This window comes from Corapipo altera, unplaced genomic scaffold (genome assembly GCF_003945725.1).
Source record: "Corapipo altera isolate COAL_440 unplaced genomic scaffold, ASM394572v1 24b, whole genome shotgun sequence".
NCBI classification, from domain to species: domain Eukaryota; kingdom Metazoa; phylum Chordata; class Aves; order Passeriformes; family Pipridae; genus Corapipo; species Corapipo altera.
The window spans coordinates 11,921,978-11,939,506 of record NW_020884888.1 but is presented as its reverse complement, the minus strand read 5'-3'; the positions used below and the strand labels follow the sequence as shown (position 1 = coordinate 11,939,506).

The 17,529-nt window shown below is 44.9% G+C and overlaps 1 protein-coding gene across 1 annotated transcript in view; it reads left to right on the top strand.

The window, feature by feature from the left end:
* Nucleotides 1-220: 220 nt before the first annotated feature.
* LOC113947369 (myosin-7-like) overlaps nucleotides 221-17,529 on the top strand; it is a gene marked incomplete at its 3' end in the record, with an annotated part of 22,036 nt that continues 4,727 nt past the window's right edge. The window contains exon 1 of the mRNA XM_027643861.1: nucleotides 221-784. Within this exon, the coding sequence (XP_027499662.1) occupies nucleotides 730-784 (55 nt within the window). The remainder of the gene's footprint in view (nucleotides 785-17,529) is intronic.

Here is a 17,529-nt window from a genome sequence, read left to right as displayed (position 1 = left end):
CACTTATATGAGTGGAATCATTCTGATGTGATGCTCAAAGTTTTGCAGATATAATGCATCAACACCAGCAGGAGAAGACAGACCTCAGGTCTTGCTCCTGCCCACCCAGCTGCCTTGATAGAAACTAGTTACCATCCAGGAGTATTATCTTAAGATAGCTTAAAATGACCTAGAAGGAGCTCAGAACCATCACTTTGTTCTCACTGGTGCAAAATCTCTTGCCTATTCTTCTCTTGTTCCACCAGATTGTTATGCTGGTCGAGAAGTTCATAAAACAATAATTCTTGGAAGGGATGTCTGGAGGTCATCTATTTCTCCACTGCTAGCCTCCCCAAGTTGGGTCAGCTTAGATCAAGTTGCTCAGGATCTTCTCCAGTTATGTTTTGAATATTTTCAAAATTGGAAATTCCACATCCCCTTTGAGCAACCTGTTCCAAGTGTGTATCTGTTTTTGACAGATGCAGCTGATGTAACCCAATCAGTACTTTGCACAGGAGTTGGTCTTTCAATACAATTCTAGTTTATTGTAAAACACTTGTACAGTACTACAGATGAATGACAATTTCATAAGTCTGAGGTTCAATCTTTCAGACTTTGCCATATATATCATGCTTATTCCTTCAAGCCAAAGCAGGAACAGCACTGCCTAAATATGAGCAACAGAACACGCATGTTTACTCAACATCTCAACACAGCCATTTCCTTAGCTCCCATCCATGGATCTAAACTATGCTGATGTATCAGAGACTGTCCTTAATCAAGGCTCCAGGGCTGTGTGGAAAAGGTATAGTGCAGATTTTCATTTTTTGGATTCAGTGCAATCATTTTATTGAAAATATTTTACTTGAACATGATAAAAGAAAAGCAGGATCTGAAGAATTTCTAAAAACTTTCCCAGTTGTGAGTCACCGCAGAGAATTTACTGGTATCTTTTTGTTCTCCTTTTTTTTTACCAGCTCTTACAGGATGCTATTTTGGAAGCAGTTGGACATTTTACAATGTGTTTTATTTCCCCTTCTTGTTTGCCTGAGAGTACACAAACATTTTGAAGATAATACAGGGATGCTGTATACTCAGATCTTTAACGTTACTAAATGATGCATTCCGTACTCTGAAGGTTACAAAAAGGCAACAAAATGAGACTATGGCTATAGGAGTTTGGATTTAGATGCAATAAACCTCCCTAGGAATATAAACTGCCAAACTTGCATACGTGTAATTACTGTGCATTGCATGACGGCAATTAGACACTTCACAAAATAGCCCCAAATAAAGCACATTGACCAGGAAACTGAAGTTAATGATAGAATGAACAACTTATCTTTCTCCATGAATAGAATAAGGCACCTGACTGGTTGCAGAAGAGCAATGCATTTTTTTCCCCATTTTTTTTCCCAGAGGGTTTACTGAAAATTCCAGCACTGCTGCTGCACACCTCTTCCGTAGCTGTAGTTAGAGCATTGATTCAGTGAGTCTGAAACAAGCAAGGCTGAAGGCCTGCAACTTCCTCCCAGGATCATTTGCCCATTAGTGGGATTTCTCAATTCTGATCTCTGCTAAAGCAGAAATAAAATTATCTTAGAGATCCGCAGATTCAGTGCTATTCTTACTTGTTGTCCTCTTGTCTCCATGAATTTGGCATTATTGTCTGGTAGAATCATAGACTCATAGAATATGCTGAGTTGGAAGTGACCCATCAAGATCGTCGAGTTCAACTCCTGGCCTTGCACAGGACACCCCAAGAATCACACTATGTGCCTAACAGTGTTGTCCAAATGCTTTTTGAACTCAGATTTAGTGATGTGACCACTTCCCTGGGGAGCCTGTTCCAGTGCCCAACCACCCTCTGGGTGAAAAACCTTTTCCTGTAATTTAACCTAACCTCCCCTGACTCAGCTTCGTGCCATTCCCTTGGGTCCTGTCACTGGTCATGGGAGTGAAGAGATCAGTACCTGACCCTCTGCTTCTCCTTGTGAGGATGCTGAGGACTACAAGAAGGCCTCCCCTCAGTTTCCTCTTCTCCAGGCTGAACAGATCAAGTGACCTCAGCCATTCCTCATACAGCTTCCCCTCAAGGCCTTTCACCATCTTCATTGACCTCTTTTAGATTGTCTCTTATAGCTTAATATCTTTCTTATATTATGGTGTCCAAAACTGCACACAATATTCAAGGTGAGGCCACACCAGTGAAGAGCAGAGCAGGACAATCCCATCCCTCAACCAGCTAGCGATGCTTTGCCTGATGCCCCCCAGGACATGGTTGGCCCTCCTGGTTGCTTTAAAGATTACACAGGGTAATCTATATGTAGCTACTTTTATGGACAAAGTGAACCCTCAACAGACCAAATGAGTTTGCAAGCCACAGCTTCATAAGAGAGAGATGGGCACTGACATCTCTGTCCAAGGGAAACCTGGGCATAGCTTGGGACTTCACTTCTGTTATGTCCAGTTTCAACATCCCAGTTCAGGAAAGATATATTTTAGCACATGCAGAACTTCAGTTGTAGCATATATAGAACTTACAAGTGTCTCTGGGAAATGACTAGTGAATTTCAAATGTTTTCAAGTTCAGTTAGCAACTGAGCAGATGTTTTCTCATCTGTAATTTTGAACCCTGACACTTGAGATTTATCCTTATATTGTATTTGGCACTGAGGGCCTTTCCTCTCTGTTCTCATTATTGCAATTACCACTGGAGCTGATGATAGTTACCCTTTTCTTATAGCCAAATTCAGTTCCTGTTAGCAGCCCTTTAATTAGTTCTCATGTTCAGTAGACCAGTCATCAGAGAAAGGAGAAAGGAGCTCATAAAATTTAATTTTTCTCCATGCTTACTCCTACTGAAAATTATGACTCAGTGAGAGAAGAGGAGGCCAATATGTAGCACTGAATGATTCATTACAAATATTTCAGAACTCTGACAGTAGTTATCATTAAAGCTTTTATAAATGTGTTTCCTGGATAGAATCCCATGATCCAGATCTTCTGGTGTGGGCAGGCTCAGTTTCACCAAAAAAAGAGTGGGCAACAGTAGCTTCAAGAAAGCTTTATAGTCTTCCTAATTCCTACCTTACTTTGAGATAATTTTGAGAAATTTTGGATTTATGTCCATTTCCCCCAAGCTTTTAGAGTTGGCAACTAAAGACCGTATGTGTTTTATAAATGCAACCCAAACACAATTCCCGGGCAATTTGTTAGTTGGGTGTTGGTCGAAAAACTCAACAGTTCCAGACAACTAAGAGAAGGTAGTTTATTTTTTACTAGAGTAATTTATATAGACAGAAAAAATAGGAAAATGTTAATATACAGAAACTGTGTGTATTGAACAGAAGGCATAGGTTTTAAAGCTGAAGAGAAAGCTGAGTTCTTGCTCTTACTCAAACCAAAAATAAATATATTCTTATACCTGATAATTTTGCTATGTCAGCTGAAACTTTTGTGCTTGAATCTTTTAACCAAAGAGCAGTAGACTTTTTCCCGATGATTTCATTTGTACAAATGAAAATCTGTAGCAGCTGAAACAAAGGAGTGATGGAGTACCTTCATTTAAAAAAAAAAAAAAAGAAGCAGAATGCAATTAATTTTGGGTCACAAAAAGTGTAGTTGAGGTATAATCTGAATACTGACAAGCACTGTAGTGTTCCAGGTACCATCTGCAACTTCTTTACAGATAACAAAGTGCTTACAAGCAGCTGCTGCCAGGGAGCTCACCCAGCAAAAGCTGCCTCTGCTCTGTGTTAGCTTAATTTCAACATCCACACTACTCAACAAAATTGTCTTCAAAAATGTGGTCACGGTGGAGGGGTCCCAACTGTTCAGTCCTCCCACTCTGGGCCATCACAGCTGAGCATTGCCTAATCTCTGATCATCAATACTGTTCAGTGTGATCTTCCTCATGCCCAGGTGTGCCTTTGGAGAAAAAAACCTGTGACACAGCCTGTAGGTGTTCCACCACAGGCTGCCAACACCTGAACAAGTTGTATTGCTATGACTTCTATCTGCAAGTTGGTGGCCTTTTGACATTCAGAACTGCGTAACCCTTTGCTCAGCTGCTCAGGTAACACTTCCCCTTGCATTCCTCATGCTGCCACTTTCATGCTGTCACCCTCGTGCTGTCGCTCTAGTGCTGCTGTGGGCATGGCCTTGTGTCTGTAAAACCTAATAACATTGTTATGGTGGGTTCTCATGGAAAACGGTTGCCACCAGTGTGAGAATTATCCCTTCTTCCCCACTTTTCCTACTCCTTGACTATAGTTTCAGTTTACAATATAGGGAAAATACTACCTGGGGTGATGAATGGAACAGGTCACCTTTTTTCTGTGTTTTCCATTTCTTTTGCACTTCTTAGTACAGATTGTTGTTGTTCATCCTGTCCTGACCAGGCTGCTGTCCTATGCTATCCTTCATTTCTCTTTCAAAGGGCTGTTGGAGGGGGGAATCTTGCCTCTGTGAAGGTAATGTGTTTATAGTCTATTAAAAGACTTTGAATGAAGACACAGTCCTCCTGCCCTGTCAGCATTTCTGACTTGTCCAGGATGATCTGAAGAAAGTGTCTGACCACAACGTGGTCAGATATGTGGTCACATTTTGCAATGTGAGAGGTACTTCTGATGTGGGGCTTAATTCTTTCCAAACCTTTTTTCAAAAGTAGCATAAAATTTTGTGACCAGCACCCCCTGTAGTGTGGTTGGCATAACTAACACATTTTTATAGAACCAAGAGCCATCCTCTGTGATCGAGATTGTCAAGTATCAGTCACCTTTTCCCTCCTTATCAGGCCTTGAAAGTCCTGTGCACCAGCCAGATTTCTTCTTCCCCTCCCTATTGACCTCAGTGTTCCTGGAACAGCAACATACTATGGTGGGACCACACTCAGCATGTACACAGGGTTCACATGGGGAGGGATGTATCTGAAATGGGGGTGGCTGTACCTGAGCAAGGAAGGAGAGCTGGTGTGGAGTGCTGTGCTGCTGCGTCTTACTTTGGAGTCTTCTGCCCCTGATGTGTCCTGGTCACAAAATCTATGACAGGCAAAGCTATGGTGGAGGTTGCTCCCCCAGACAAGTCACCCCCGACTGGGGCACTTTGCCAAGTGAAACTTTGTGATGGGAACAGTTCCAGACGTGGAGAAAAACATACAGCAATTGACAGGATTTTATTATATGGACCTTACAGTTATTATATGGACTTTACTGTTATTATGTGGTTTCATTGTATTCACACTACGCAGTGCACACCCTGGACATGCCCAGGCTTGCCATGAGGTTGTCTGCTCCCTGCTTCCCCCACTCCTCCCCCTTTTGCCCATGTCCCTGTCCTGGTTTGTTGCCCCACTTGTCTGTCTCATGCTCCGCCCTATGTTCTGGCCCTTTCCCCTCCCAAGCTGATAAAAGACCACATGCATGCATGAATAAAGGATTCCACTTGCACCCTCCCTTGTGTCCCGGACCGTGCTGTGCCACGGTGCCATCCCCCCTTCGGACCGCGGCAAAACTTCACCAATTTTTTACATGTTTGATAGACTAACATTCTGTAACTATGAGGCTCCCTTTAAGAGCAGAACTGAACTCATGCACAATCACACAGCCCTAGACACCTCACCATCAATGGCAATGAGGGCGGCTGTTTCCTCAAGTCTGTAGGTGGCTCCTTTTGAGCTGTCAACCATTTCTTGCATGAGAAGACACTGGAAATAATGACATTGCTGCTTCACTTGCCCCAGGTGTGTAATTTTTTCACCATAATGCAGGTAATGAGATCGGCATGACTCTCAGGGATGGTATGAGAGCATGGCAGGCCTCTTGGCATCATTCTGAAGGGCTACATCAGAGGCAGCATGCTGAAATGCTGTGGCCTTCCTTTTGTGGAGAATGGGAAATTTCCAGTGACAATTTCCAAGCAGTAGGAAGGGAAATACTGTAACATTAGTAAAGAGTTAATGTCAGTTACAGTTAACACAGAAGGTAGACCAAAGTCGAATCATAGAATCACAGAACCATAGAATGGCTTGGCTTGAAGGGACCTCTAGTTCTGACCCCAATACCGGGGCAGGGTACCTTCCACTAGACCAGATTGCTCAAAGACCGCTCCAACCTGGCCTTGAACACTTCTAGTAATGCCAGTTAATAGGTTCCAAGGTCACTCTTTCATATGGTTTAGATTATTCACATCAGAACAGCCATAAGGGCTGTTGCAGAGGTACCAATCCAGAGCTCCCTCCCAGCTGTGTCCAGTATGGCTGTACTGTTTACTCCAGCAATGAACAATAGGAAGAAAAACTGGCTCAGGAGCAATCACGTCCTGGCACAAACCCCAATGATACTGTAGAATTAACTCTAAGAAAAGAAAATGCTTGTTGCAAATAAGGTGATAAGTTATATAATTTCTCTCAGAAAAATTATTCTACACAGAAAACTGACATGCTTTCATTCACCTAACTGTAAGAAAAACCCCATTTTTTAAAAAAGAGAAACGTTAATTATGAATGGCTTAGGTTATTGCAGAAAAAAAGATATACACTTATGGGAAATGAAGAGTTTGCTTTTCTGCAGTGTTTCTATTGAGATGAAGTATGCTGGTTAGCATATGACTAACTCATTCTTTTGGTATGGAAAAAAAAGTGTAGAAATTATATACCTTATTACCATACAATATGTCTGTGATCATGACTTTTAAAGCTGGCATAAAATAGAAAAGAGGCCTTTCTTAATCATCACTTGGTGTTAATACAAAGGCACCATAAGGAGAAGATGAAACAAACCATTTAAGTTAATATACTCTTGTCAAGCAAGAAGCAGTATGATGGCATGACTCCAGTCTCTCAGAGGAAAGAATTTTTTTGTTCAGTGAAAGCTGATACCTCAGTGAGCCACCCAGAACAAAAATAGGAAATGAAGTTAAGAAATGCAAAGCTCTTCCATTCCTCTCATCTTTTCTTCCTGCATCAATAAATTATTATCTTTAATTTTATGGGAGTACAGAGAGGAGAAAACAAGCCATAGCTTGTCATCAGAGCTTGACAAAACTAGAAATAAGTTTTCTTTTGCTGTCAATGTACAATGACAATTTTCACAGTACTATTTCAAGTATCAGCTCCCTGTAAATACTTCTGTCCTATTATAGCTATGCAATACTTCAAGGTCAGAAAGCAATTGAATGAAAACCTATCCCTTGCTAAAGGAACAAACAGCCAGTGGAGTGCCAGCAATGTCACGTAGCAGATTCTGGATGACATGCATGCCACAGTTCATTTGGATCTCTCAAATTTAAAGGACAATGCACTCTGTGTACTAGTCTGTATTTCATTACCTCATTAGGTAAAAATCAAGCAAGGACTCAATCCTCTCTCAGCAGACTGGTCTAGTTGATAACTCCCTAATTCGTACCTTCATTAATTCACAAATTCATTAGCTGACAAAGGCAGTAACTCACAAATTCACTCTCTCAGCCAGTGTACATGCTGCTCTCACTTTAGCTTAATTGTTCTGCTACCACTGAACAGGATTTAGTGTGAGCTGTTTCATAGGCCAAAACCTGGGCAGGAGTCAAGTGGTCACCCACACTCCACCAGTTGGTATAGGCTACAAGTCTAGTAAGTCCCACAGTGCAGGGAGGTACTGTTACTCTTCCTGCCTCACTGTGATTGAAGGTAGAGGAAAGGTTTGAGCGCTTCCATGGGAAAGTTTAGCATCACAGTTTATTATTAGGCAACATGCTTTCAGCGTGGCGATGTTAGCACTAGATCTGGATGTATAAACATGTTAATAGAAAACAAATAAAATATAGAAAAACAATACAACGATCCTTAGTTGCAACCTAAGATGCAATATGCCAGTTGCAGATGGTGCATAATCCACAAAAACGTCTAGCAGTTTGTTCAATTCCTGTTACAATCTTGACAGTCTGGTCAGTATCATGCCCGATAGCAAAAGTCATCTGCTTTTGATAAGAAATTGCTTTCTTATACTTGTTGATTAAAATTTCTGCTTCTTCAGTTTGAAAATGAACTGTGTCCCATAATGGTCCTAAGGGTCCTGTCCAAGTTTTAAGCCAATATTCCATCAGCAAAAAAATTAATTAGATTTTTAGCTTCTCTGAAGTTATTTTGTCATTACAGAGAACATCACAGATCAAACCAAATACATATACAACCCAATTTTCACTGAAGTACAACTATACCGTTACCACACAGTTAGCCTAAATAGCAGGCACCTGAAATCGTATCACTCATACAAAGGCCTTGAATTACTAAATGTTCAGGGCAGTACTGTTTGTAGTTTACTCATTCTACATCCATGATTAGGTTACCTTTGTTATCCATGCATTTGGTCCCTTGAACTAGCAGCCATATTAGCTACAATAATAGAGGGTGGGTTGTATTGGTAAATGAGTTCCTTTTTGCTTTCCCTATTTATAGTGCAGTGATAAACAGATCCACCCAACAGACTACTTTTGCTTGCTATCCTTAACTTTTCATGAATGGAGTTTATGATACTTGCACCAATCCAAATAACTGCCTCCTGAACATCGCAGGATTCCCACTGTGGATCCAATGGGCTTGCAGTTCATATTCATTTATAATAAAGGTTTGCATGGTAACACCAGCAATGGTACTGCTGGTATTTAAAACCAATTTTTTAACACCAGCATACATTTCCTTGAAAATCTTCTGGAGTTTTGTCCAAGAGTTTAGGCTAATTATCAAGGTGTCAATAGTTGCATCCTTTCCATTTATTATATCCCCGAGTCATGGAAGAGTTTACCATCATCCAGAGATGCACTTGATTTTCACATAGTGTATCATTTATCAAACAGTATCCTAGAATTCCCAATGCAAGGGTCAGGGTTGTTTGATGTATAAAGCATCCTGACTTTATACATTTCAGCATTCTCTCTGATGACAAAACCTTACCACAGGGAATCTTAACGAAGGTCAAGGGAATATTTGGTCTACCTGCTAGAGGGACACTTTCCATAGCATGTGTGTCAAGTGGTATCTTTCACTCATTTGTCCAGGATGTCAGTGGTTCCTATGGAGTGAGTAAGAAAACTTATTTTTGACTGTATCCAAGCCTCCATAATGATAAATTTCACTCCCATAGTATCTGCTGTTTCCTGTGTTCCATTCTCTCAAAAGCACTGCAAAGTAACCCAGAGTTTCCCAGCTGATGGATGTTGAATTCTCACCTGATCCCTGGATGCCACACTGAGGTGTTCAAAGCATCCTGCTGGTGCTGGTTCAGTACAGAAGATTGTTCAAAACTTTTAAACAGTGGGCTACCAGTTGCTGTCTGTCAGGATTTTAAGAATTGCATGGCCACTTCGACAATTAGTGCCACCATTGTGCCACTTGATTTTTTTAAGCAGTGTGCTTCATTTTCTCCTATACCATAATTTGGAGTCACTGCAAAGTCCACTTAACTCCATGGACAAGATACCATTCCTGCAACTAACTTATTTTAAAAATGTACCCTGTTACCTGATTGTACCTGTTGTGACATTGACTGTGGATGCAGCCCACGCGAGGTAAACATTATCCAAACTGCCCACTACTTCAGTTGTGATTGTAATAACTTTCCACCCCACGGAGGTACGTGCTTGAGTATGACACAGTCTACTTGCCAAATATTTCCAAAGGACTCTTCCTTCCTTAAGGTTTGCTTGTTGCTGACCTTGGACAATAGAAACCTTATTTTCAACATCAAATTTACTAGTTGTCACTATATGAACTGCTTATTCCTTAGTAATCAGACACTCTCATCTTCTGGCATACTAGTGCAGAAGAAACGCCTTGAGCGCTGAATGGTTACATGAACACCATCATTTTCTGGTGGGCTGCTATATGACCTGTAGTAATAGGATCACAGCTGGCAATACCTTATATTTGCTGCCAATATTTGTTTCCCTATATATTGAGATATGAGGATAGTTTACCCAATTTCCTGACCATTGTGTAGTACTAGCCCATACAGCATAGGAATCAGTGTATATGGCCTGTTCACCATTTCTGAGACTTAATACTAGGGCATAGAGCTCTGCTAATTGAAAAAACCCACACCTTTTATTTGCTCAGTTACTACAGATTCTTCAGCTCTAAATACAGCAGCAGCCATTCCTTACCATTCACACTATGTTTAGCTCCTTTCAGTAAACCAGACATCATCTGGGTGACTGGAGTGGAATTCAGGGACATCCTGGACAGAAGTGAGAGGAGGTTCCATGTATTCCATGGGCATTCCTATATGCACCACATTTTCAGTAACTTTACTCTCCTTAGCTAAGCCAGCTATAGTTTCACAATGATAGACATACAGTCCTGACCTCTCTACAGGGGTCTTACATGCCACATCCAAAGGTACTGGTTTACCTGCAAGCATAGCTTTAAGAACAGGTATTGGCAGTGTCATTTTATGTTCCTTCCCTGGGTCAAAGGTTCAGTCACTGCCAGTCCTTTGCAAGCTAAGCTGGTAACAGCTTTTCAAAAGTGAAATGATAGTGCTTATCACTGCCACATGCACACATATACTGCCCAACAGTGACCTCGTGTGGCAATGGAAATGTCTCCAGTTCTTTAGACAATACAGCGATGGTCAGGTTGATTAAAATGAGCACTAAGGGAGTAAATGTATATAGTGGAGTACCTGCCAGGTGGAAGCAAATAGGTCCCTATCTGCTTCTGGTACATATCATAGAATCATACAACCAGAGAATATCAGGCTGGAAGGGACCTCAAGAATCATCTGGTCCAACCTTTCTTGGTAAAAGCACAGTATAGACAAGAGGGCCCAGGCACCCTGACCATCTTAAAAGTGTCCAATGTTGGAGAATCCACCACTTTCCTAGAGAGATGATTCCAATTGTTCTCACTGGGAAAAACGTTCCTCTTGGAGTGAACCAGAATCTCCCCAGGAGTAACTGGCACCCATTATCCCTCATCTTTTCCATGTGATTCCTTGTAAAAACAGAATCTTCATCTTCTTTGTGGCCATCCTTTAGATACTAGAACATGATGATAAAGTGTCCTCTAAGCTTTTTTTTCGCAAGGCTTCTCTCACACACTTCTCTCAGACTTTCCTCATATATCAGGCTTCCCAGTCCTTGGGTCATCTTTGTGGCCCTTCTCCAGACTCTCTCCAACCCATTTTTGCATATTGGGGACCAGAATTGAACACAGTATTCCACAGATGTGGCCTGATGAGTGCTGAACAGAATGGGATAATGACTGTCTCTGCTGGTGATGTCCTTCTTGATGTAATCCAGCATCCTGCTGGCTTTCTCTGCTGCAGCAGCACACTATTCACTCTGAGCTGCTTGTCCACCAGGAACCCCAGATTTCTTTCCACAGAGCTGCTCCCTGTTCAGGTAGATTCTAGCCTGTGTTGCACTTCTGGATTATGTTTTCCCAGATGCAAGACCTTACACTTGTCCTTGTTAAGCTTCGTAAGGTTCTTCGTAGCCCATTTTTCCAGCCTACCCAGGTGTTCCTCCAGGGCATCTCCTTTCCAAAGGGTCCACTTCCCCACTCAGTTTGGTGTCATTGGCAAAATTCAGTGGGGTAAAGAAATGCTTCTGGAGGGGAGACACACAATCTCTGTGGCTTGCTGGCTGTTGAACTGTATGGGCACAGGCTGAATCTTCTCTTGAGATGGAGTAAAGAACAACATTAGCACAAGTACCAATGAGACGGTGGATAGGAGGAATGGGCATTCATTATGTCCCTTCCACTTCCAAAGAATTCCTCTCCACACCCACAGATGTGAGGTCTGGCCACAGCTTTTGTTGCAGCTCCTTATCTGGCTCTGGAGCCAGAGCCCTTTGTGCCTAACAAAATGGTGCCAAATGCTGCCCTTCCAGGTGAACCCTGGTGCACTTGGCGAAAACTCTACAACCAACTCAAGCTTGTGCAGGACCAAGCTGATCCTCTAGCCAGGAATGCCGTGTTCAAGACATGCAGTCCTGGCTGCTGCTCTTGAATCTGCTGCTGAACTGCACGGGTATGGCCAGCTTCAACATCCTTTTCCTCCTTGCTGTGCTGTAGGAAAACAAAGGCTGTGAAGACAGAGACCCTGGTGCTGTTTGTCAGCCTTTTCTCTTTCGATGTTTCAGCTCACACCTGGGGGTGGCGCTTTAGGAGATCCCCAGGGATCTTTTCTGCCTTGGTCCCCTTCCTCTGCTGTGGCCAGAGGAGCCCAGCCAAGAGCAGAAAGCTGCTGGCAGGGGTATTCCAGTGTTCCCTGCCTCAAAGTGGGTGTGGGGCAACAAAGGGGGGACTTATCCTCCCCAGGACGGCTAAGCGAGTTCTCTGGAGCTGAAGGAGAAGCAATGGCCAACCTCACCTGCCCCAGGGAGTTGAGGAGCTTCTGCAGGACCAGGAGCATGTTGCAGGGAGAGGAATGTCCATCTTCTGCAGCATCTGTAGCACCACCCTGACTACAGAAAGGGAAGTGGGCACCCTGAGGCCTGACCCTGTCTTGAGTTCCAAGCATAATGAGAGCCTTGGCGTGTGTCTGACAGGTGTTTACCATGTGGGACAACTTGGTGGAGAAAACCTCCAGAGGACAGCAGCAGTGTGCTGGGCCTGTGTATCCTCCTGTGTTCAACCCCTCCAACAGCAGGGGATGTTGGGGTTTCTTCAGGTCAAGGCTGGTTCTGCCAGCATAACTCCAGAGCACACAGTGCCACTCATTCACAGCCTGTGGCCAGGGCTGGGTACAGTGGCCACCCTAAACATTCAGGTGAAGGTGAGCTGGACCCAGCACCAGTGTCTCCACAGCCCGTGGTGTTGCGCAGCTGGCAGAGAGCAGTGATGAGGCAGAACTGGGCCTACAAAGGTTTTAGAAAAGCACTGGCTTGGCGTGAAGACTTGAGTCCTTTTGTTTTGATCAGCAGTAGAGTCCTGCTGCCCCAGCCTTCAGCATGCTGCCATTTCAGAAATTTTTCTGTGAGCAGAACTGCTTCAGGCCCAAGTGGACAGGGAGGGGGTTTTGGAAAATGCCAAGGACTGAAGAGCTCAGGGTTGGTGCAACAGGTGAGAGTGGGCCAGAGCATTCAGTAGGACCAGTGTTCAGGGCAGGGAACAAGCAGCAAAGCAGAGGAGGGCGCTGTCGTTCAGAGGAAATACTTGGCAACAGCATCCCTTTCCCTTGCTCTTTGTAGCATGCAGCCTTCCCTGTCTCTTCCGAGCTACACGTGCAGCAGGAACTGAGATTAGACTGGGTAGACGTGCACACCATCAGCATGCTGTGCACCTGTTGGCTGTCTCGAGATTGCTTTTAAAAGAAAAAACTATGCACCTATGGTTTCCATTGCTGTTTTCTATAGGAACTGCCTCCTGCTGCTTGCCTCATGCCCATTCCCATGTCTCTGGGCACCCAGTCTGTCTCTCTGTTGCTCACTTTTTTCTTGGCCTGCAGAAAACAAGTTAAGAGAAGCACTGAGTGAAGCTCTGACCCTGCGTCAGCTCCAGGAAGAGTCTTGTCACCAGTGATGGAGCTGTGAGGCGTGCTCCCCCTGCCACAACCTGACCTTTATCTCCCAGTGAGAAGGGGGAGTAAACCAGTGACACAAATGGCAGTTGGTTGTCATGGACACGTCTGGTGGTGATGGCTGTATCCACCCAAAGTGGATTCAAGGGAGATAGAGAACAACACCATGGCCAGTGGCCAATCTGAACAACACACCGCCCTAACCACAGTGCCGTTCCAGGTCTGACTGCACCAAGGCTGGAAGAAAAAACATCTGTAGTCGGTGTGCAGATATGACCATGACTCATCCTATTCCATAAATAGTGGGCAGCCTGTTGAGCTCTCCTGCACAGTGGTGGGCTGCATGCCAGGATCTTCCCTTGAGTAGGGACAGCTCTAAAGGGGACTCCTCAAGGTCAAAGAAATTTTGTCTGTCCTCTCTGCAGTAAACACTCAAGTGTACTGAGTATTTTTTTGTTAAGTCACTGTCAGACTTGCCATTGAACTTTGTTAACTCATTCTTGTATCAATAAAATCCATTGCCCCTTCTTTGGAGAGTGAAGTATAGGACTCCATCCATGATGGCAGCATAAAGGCCATTGCCAAGTGTGCCCTCCAGGAAGCTGAGGTCCCAGGCTTTACTGGAGGTGTAAGGAAGGGCACACTGCAGAAGGCTTGACACAGAGATTTCTCTCCTCCCTTGATCGTGTATTGTCCTCTAGTTCCCTGTCACAGCCATCCAAAAGGCTGGTGCTGCTAGAATAGGCCCTGTGTATGGCCAAACTTCCTTTTCCTGTTGTCTCACACTTCCTGGTATGGGAAGAGAGTACTGTGGCAGGAATTAGAGTTGCCTTAGTCATACCTTTCTCTCCGTCCAGGTCTTGGGCCCTCCTCAAGGGTGTACTGCAAAGAAAGAACTGTCTCAGCAGTCTGTATTTACACCTGTTACTGCAGATCTGGTCTCTGCAGCACTGCTCTGTCAGGAGCCTCATGGCAGAGAGGAAAAAGCCATTCATCTCATCTTCTTGTTTCAGAAGGAGGCCTCTAGGTTCCGGAACTACCTCAGGCTGCAGGTGCTGGGCCATTGTGGAACCTGAGCCATGGTTCCTGCCTGTATCGAGTCAGGTCCCATAAGGATCCTGCCAAAGAAGGGGGGAAGGGGTCAGGTCAGTTTTATCTGGCAATAAATCCTATTTATTTTCCCCAGACTGAGTGTGAGCCTATTGTGCCTGGGATGCAAACAGGCAGGGGAGCATGTCTGGGGTGGGTGGGAGGTGGCTCTGATGGCAGCTGGCAGCACTTGGAGGGAAGCACGTATGGAAGGCAGGATGGCAGATGGGGCAGCACAGAAACAGCTTGGTATGATGGTCAGGAACACAAATAGTCAAAGGGAAGAGATGAGAGTGCTCTTGGCACCAAAGAGAAGCACCAGGAAAGGAAGCTCGGTCATTACAGAGTGGGTGGGGGCGAGAGGGGGTTGGAAGCCCAGAGAGGTTTTGTCTGAAGAGACACGAAAAGCCCAATTGTCAAAAGTAAAGTCAAGGGAAGTTCCAGCTCCCTCAGTCAAAACCAAGCTCAAGTGCTCTTCAGCCAAGGGAGAAGCAGTGGCTGACCTTGCCTGTCCCAGGAGATTGAGGAGCTTCTGCGGGACCAGGAGCACATTCCAGGGAAGGAAATATCTGGGAGCAAAGTGTCTGGGCGGCACAGCCCTTGGGTTATGGGGACTTTGTTCTGCTTCCCACCCTTATCTTCCAGCTAGCAGTCCTGGGTATCCCAGGAACAACTGGTCTTACTATTAAGACTGAGGCCAAGGAGGCATGAAGTAACTCAGCCTTTTTCTCATCCTTGTCACCATGTTTTCCCCCCATCCAATAAAGAATTGGAGTGAATTATGAAAAATTTGGAGAAAATAAGAAAATTTGTGGAAATACTGGGGAAAATCAGGGGGAATTAGGGTGAAATAGAGGAAATAAAGGGAAAAATCAGGAAAATTGGGGAAAATTAAGGGATATTGGGGCAAATTATTGTTGGAATAAGAGGAAATTTGGGTAAAGTAGTACAAATGATGGGAAAAAGACGAAAAACTGGGTAAATTGGGGAAATAAATTTCAGTTAGGGGGACTTAGAAACCTATTCAGGGAAAATTAGGAGAAACTGGGGATTTTGGGGAAAATTAGAGTGAATTGGGGCAAATTTGGGGAAATAAGATACTTTAGGGGAATCAGAAAATGTATAAAAATTTAGGGAAGTGTAGGGGAAATAATGGAAAAATTAGGGAAGCTGGGGCAAACTGAGGGAGAATAAGGGGAAATTTAGGTGAAAAAAGGGCAGAGTAAGAAAAATTTGGGGAAATCTGGGGATAATTAGAAGAAATTAGGGGAAATTCAGGGAAAGTTAGCAAAATGGGGGAAATTAGAGGGAAGTTGGGTTAAACAAATTTGGTGTAAATTTGAGGAAATCAGGGGGAAACAGGAAATTTAGGAAAATCAGGGGGAAGACAAGGAAATTTGGGGCAAATTGCAGGAAAAATGAGGAAATTTGGAGAAACCTCAGGGGACACCAAGGAAATTCATGGCAAATTGATGAAAATTTGGGGAAAACAAGGAGAAATCAAGGAAATTTGTGGCAGATTGGGGGACATTTAGGAAAATCAAAGGAAAACAAGGAAATCTGGGGAAAAATCAAGAAACTTTGGGGGGAAATTGGGAAAATTAGGGGAAATTCAGACATCTGAGTCCCCTATATGGGGTCTAATGGCATTTATGGGGCCTGGATGCCTGGGTCCCCCTAGCTATTCTTAGGTGAGTTATGGGGGTCGAGGGGGGGGAATGGGGACCTATAGGGCCAGCCCCATATATGGTTATGAGGTGAAGGTGCCCCACAGCCCCATTGGCGTCACAAACTGATCAGATGTCAGGGGCTGGGGGGGTATGTCCCAAAAATATCCCATTGTGGGGGGAGGGGGAGGGAACAAAGGGATGGGAGGAGGGGCCCAGATTCTTGAGTTCCCTCGAGGGGGAAGGGGGGTCACACCTGTCCTTTGTCTGTCTGTCCCCTCCTCCACCCAGGGGGGACTCAGGCATCTGGGCAAGCCTTTTGGTTTGCCTCATTCATCCCATAATAAACCACGGGGGGGGGGGGGAGGGGGGGGCCCCTACAGGGCTGAGAGGGGGGTGTCCTATGGGTTTGGGGAAGCCCTGTGGTGATTCTGTGGGGCTGGAAGTGGGTGTTGTGGGGGAAGCTATAAGGATTCTATAGGGGAACATATAGAGGTCCTATGGGGCTGGGAGTGGGTCCTATAGGACCATGGGACTGGGGGCGGGGATGTCCAATAGGACTGAGAGTGAGCCCTATGAGGCTGGGGGGAATTACAGGGGCCAAATGGAGAGAAATATGGGAACCCTGAGGAGAACCCTATGGATTTCTTATAGTGCTAAAGGGGTGTCCTGTGGGACTGGGGGAGACCTATGGAGCTGAAAGTGTGTCCTGTGAGGTAAGGGGGAACTGTGGGGATGAGATATGTGGGGGTGAGATATGTGGGGGCTTCTGTGGGGTTGGAGGAGCTCTATAGGTTCAAAGGGGTCACTGGACCCTTTGGGGCAGTGAGGGTCCTGTAGGATGACAAAGCAGAGGGAGGCCCCTATGGAAGTGGGGAGTGCCCTGTAGATCCAGAGGGGTCACAGTGTCCCCATGGGGCAGTAGGGTGGCCTTGAGGTCACCTGTCTGTCCATGCCCGCCCTCCCCCCTTCCCAGTGACGCAGCTGGGGGGGGAGGGGGGATATAAGGGGGATCCCCCAGCCAGTGCCTGCAGATCCAGGGGCAGGTGGGGCAGGGGGCACCGGGAGTACTGTGAGGGTCTGGGAGGGGGCTATAGGGGGACTGGGGCCAACTGTAAGGGACTGGGAAAGAACTGGGTCAATGTGGGAACTGGGAGGGACTGGGAGGAAACTGGGAGGGTCTATGGGGGAACTGGGAGGGACTGGGAGGGCCTATAGGAGAACTGGGAGGGTCTATGGGGAAACTGGGAGGGACTGGGATGATACTGGGAGGGTCTATAGGGGAACTG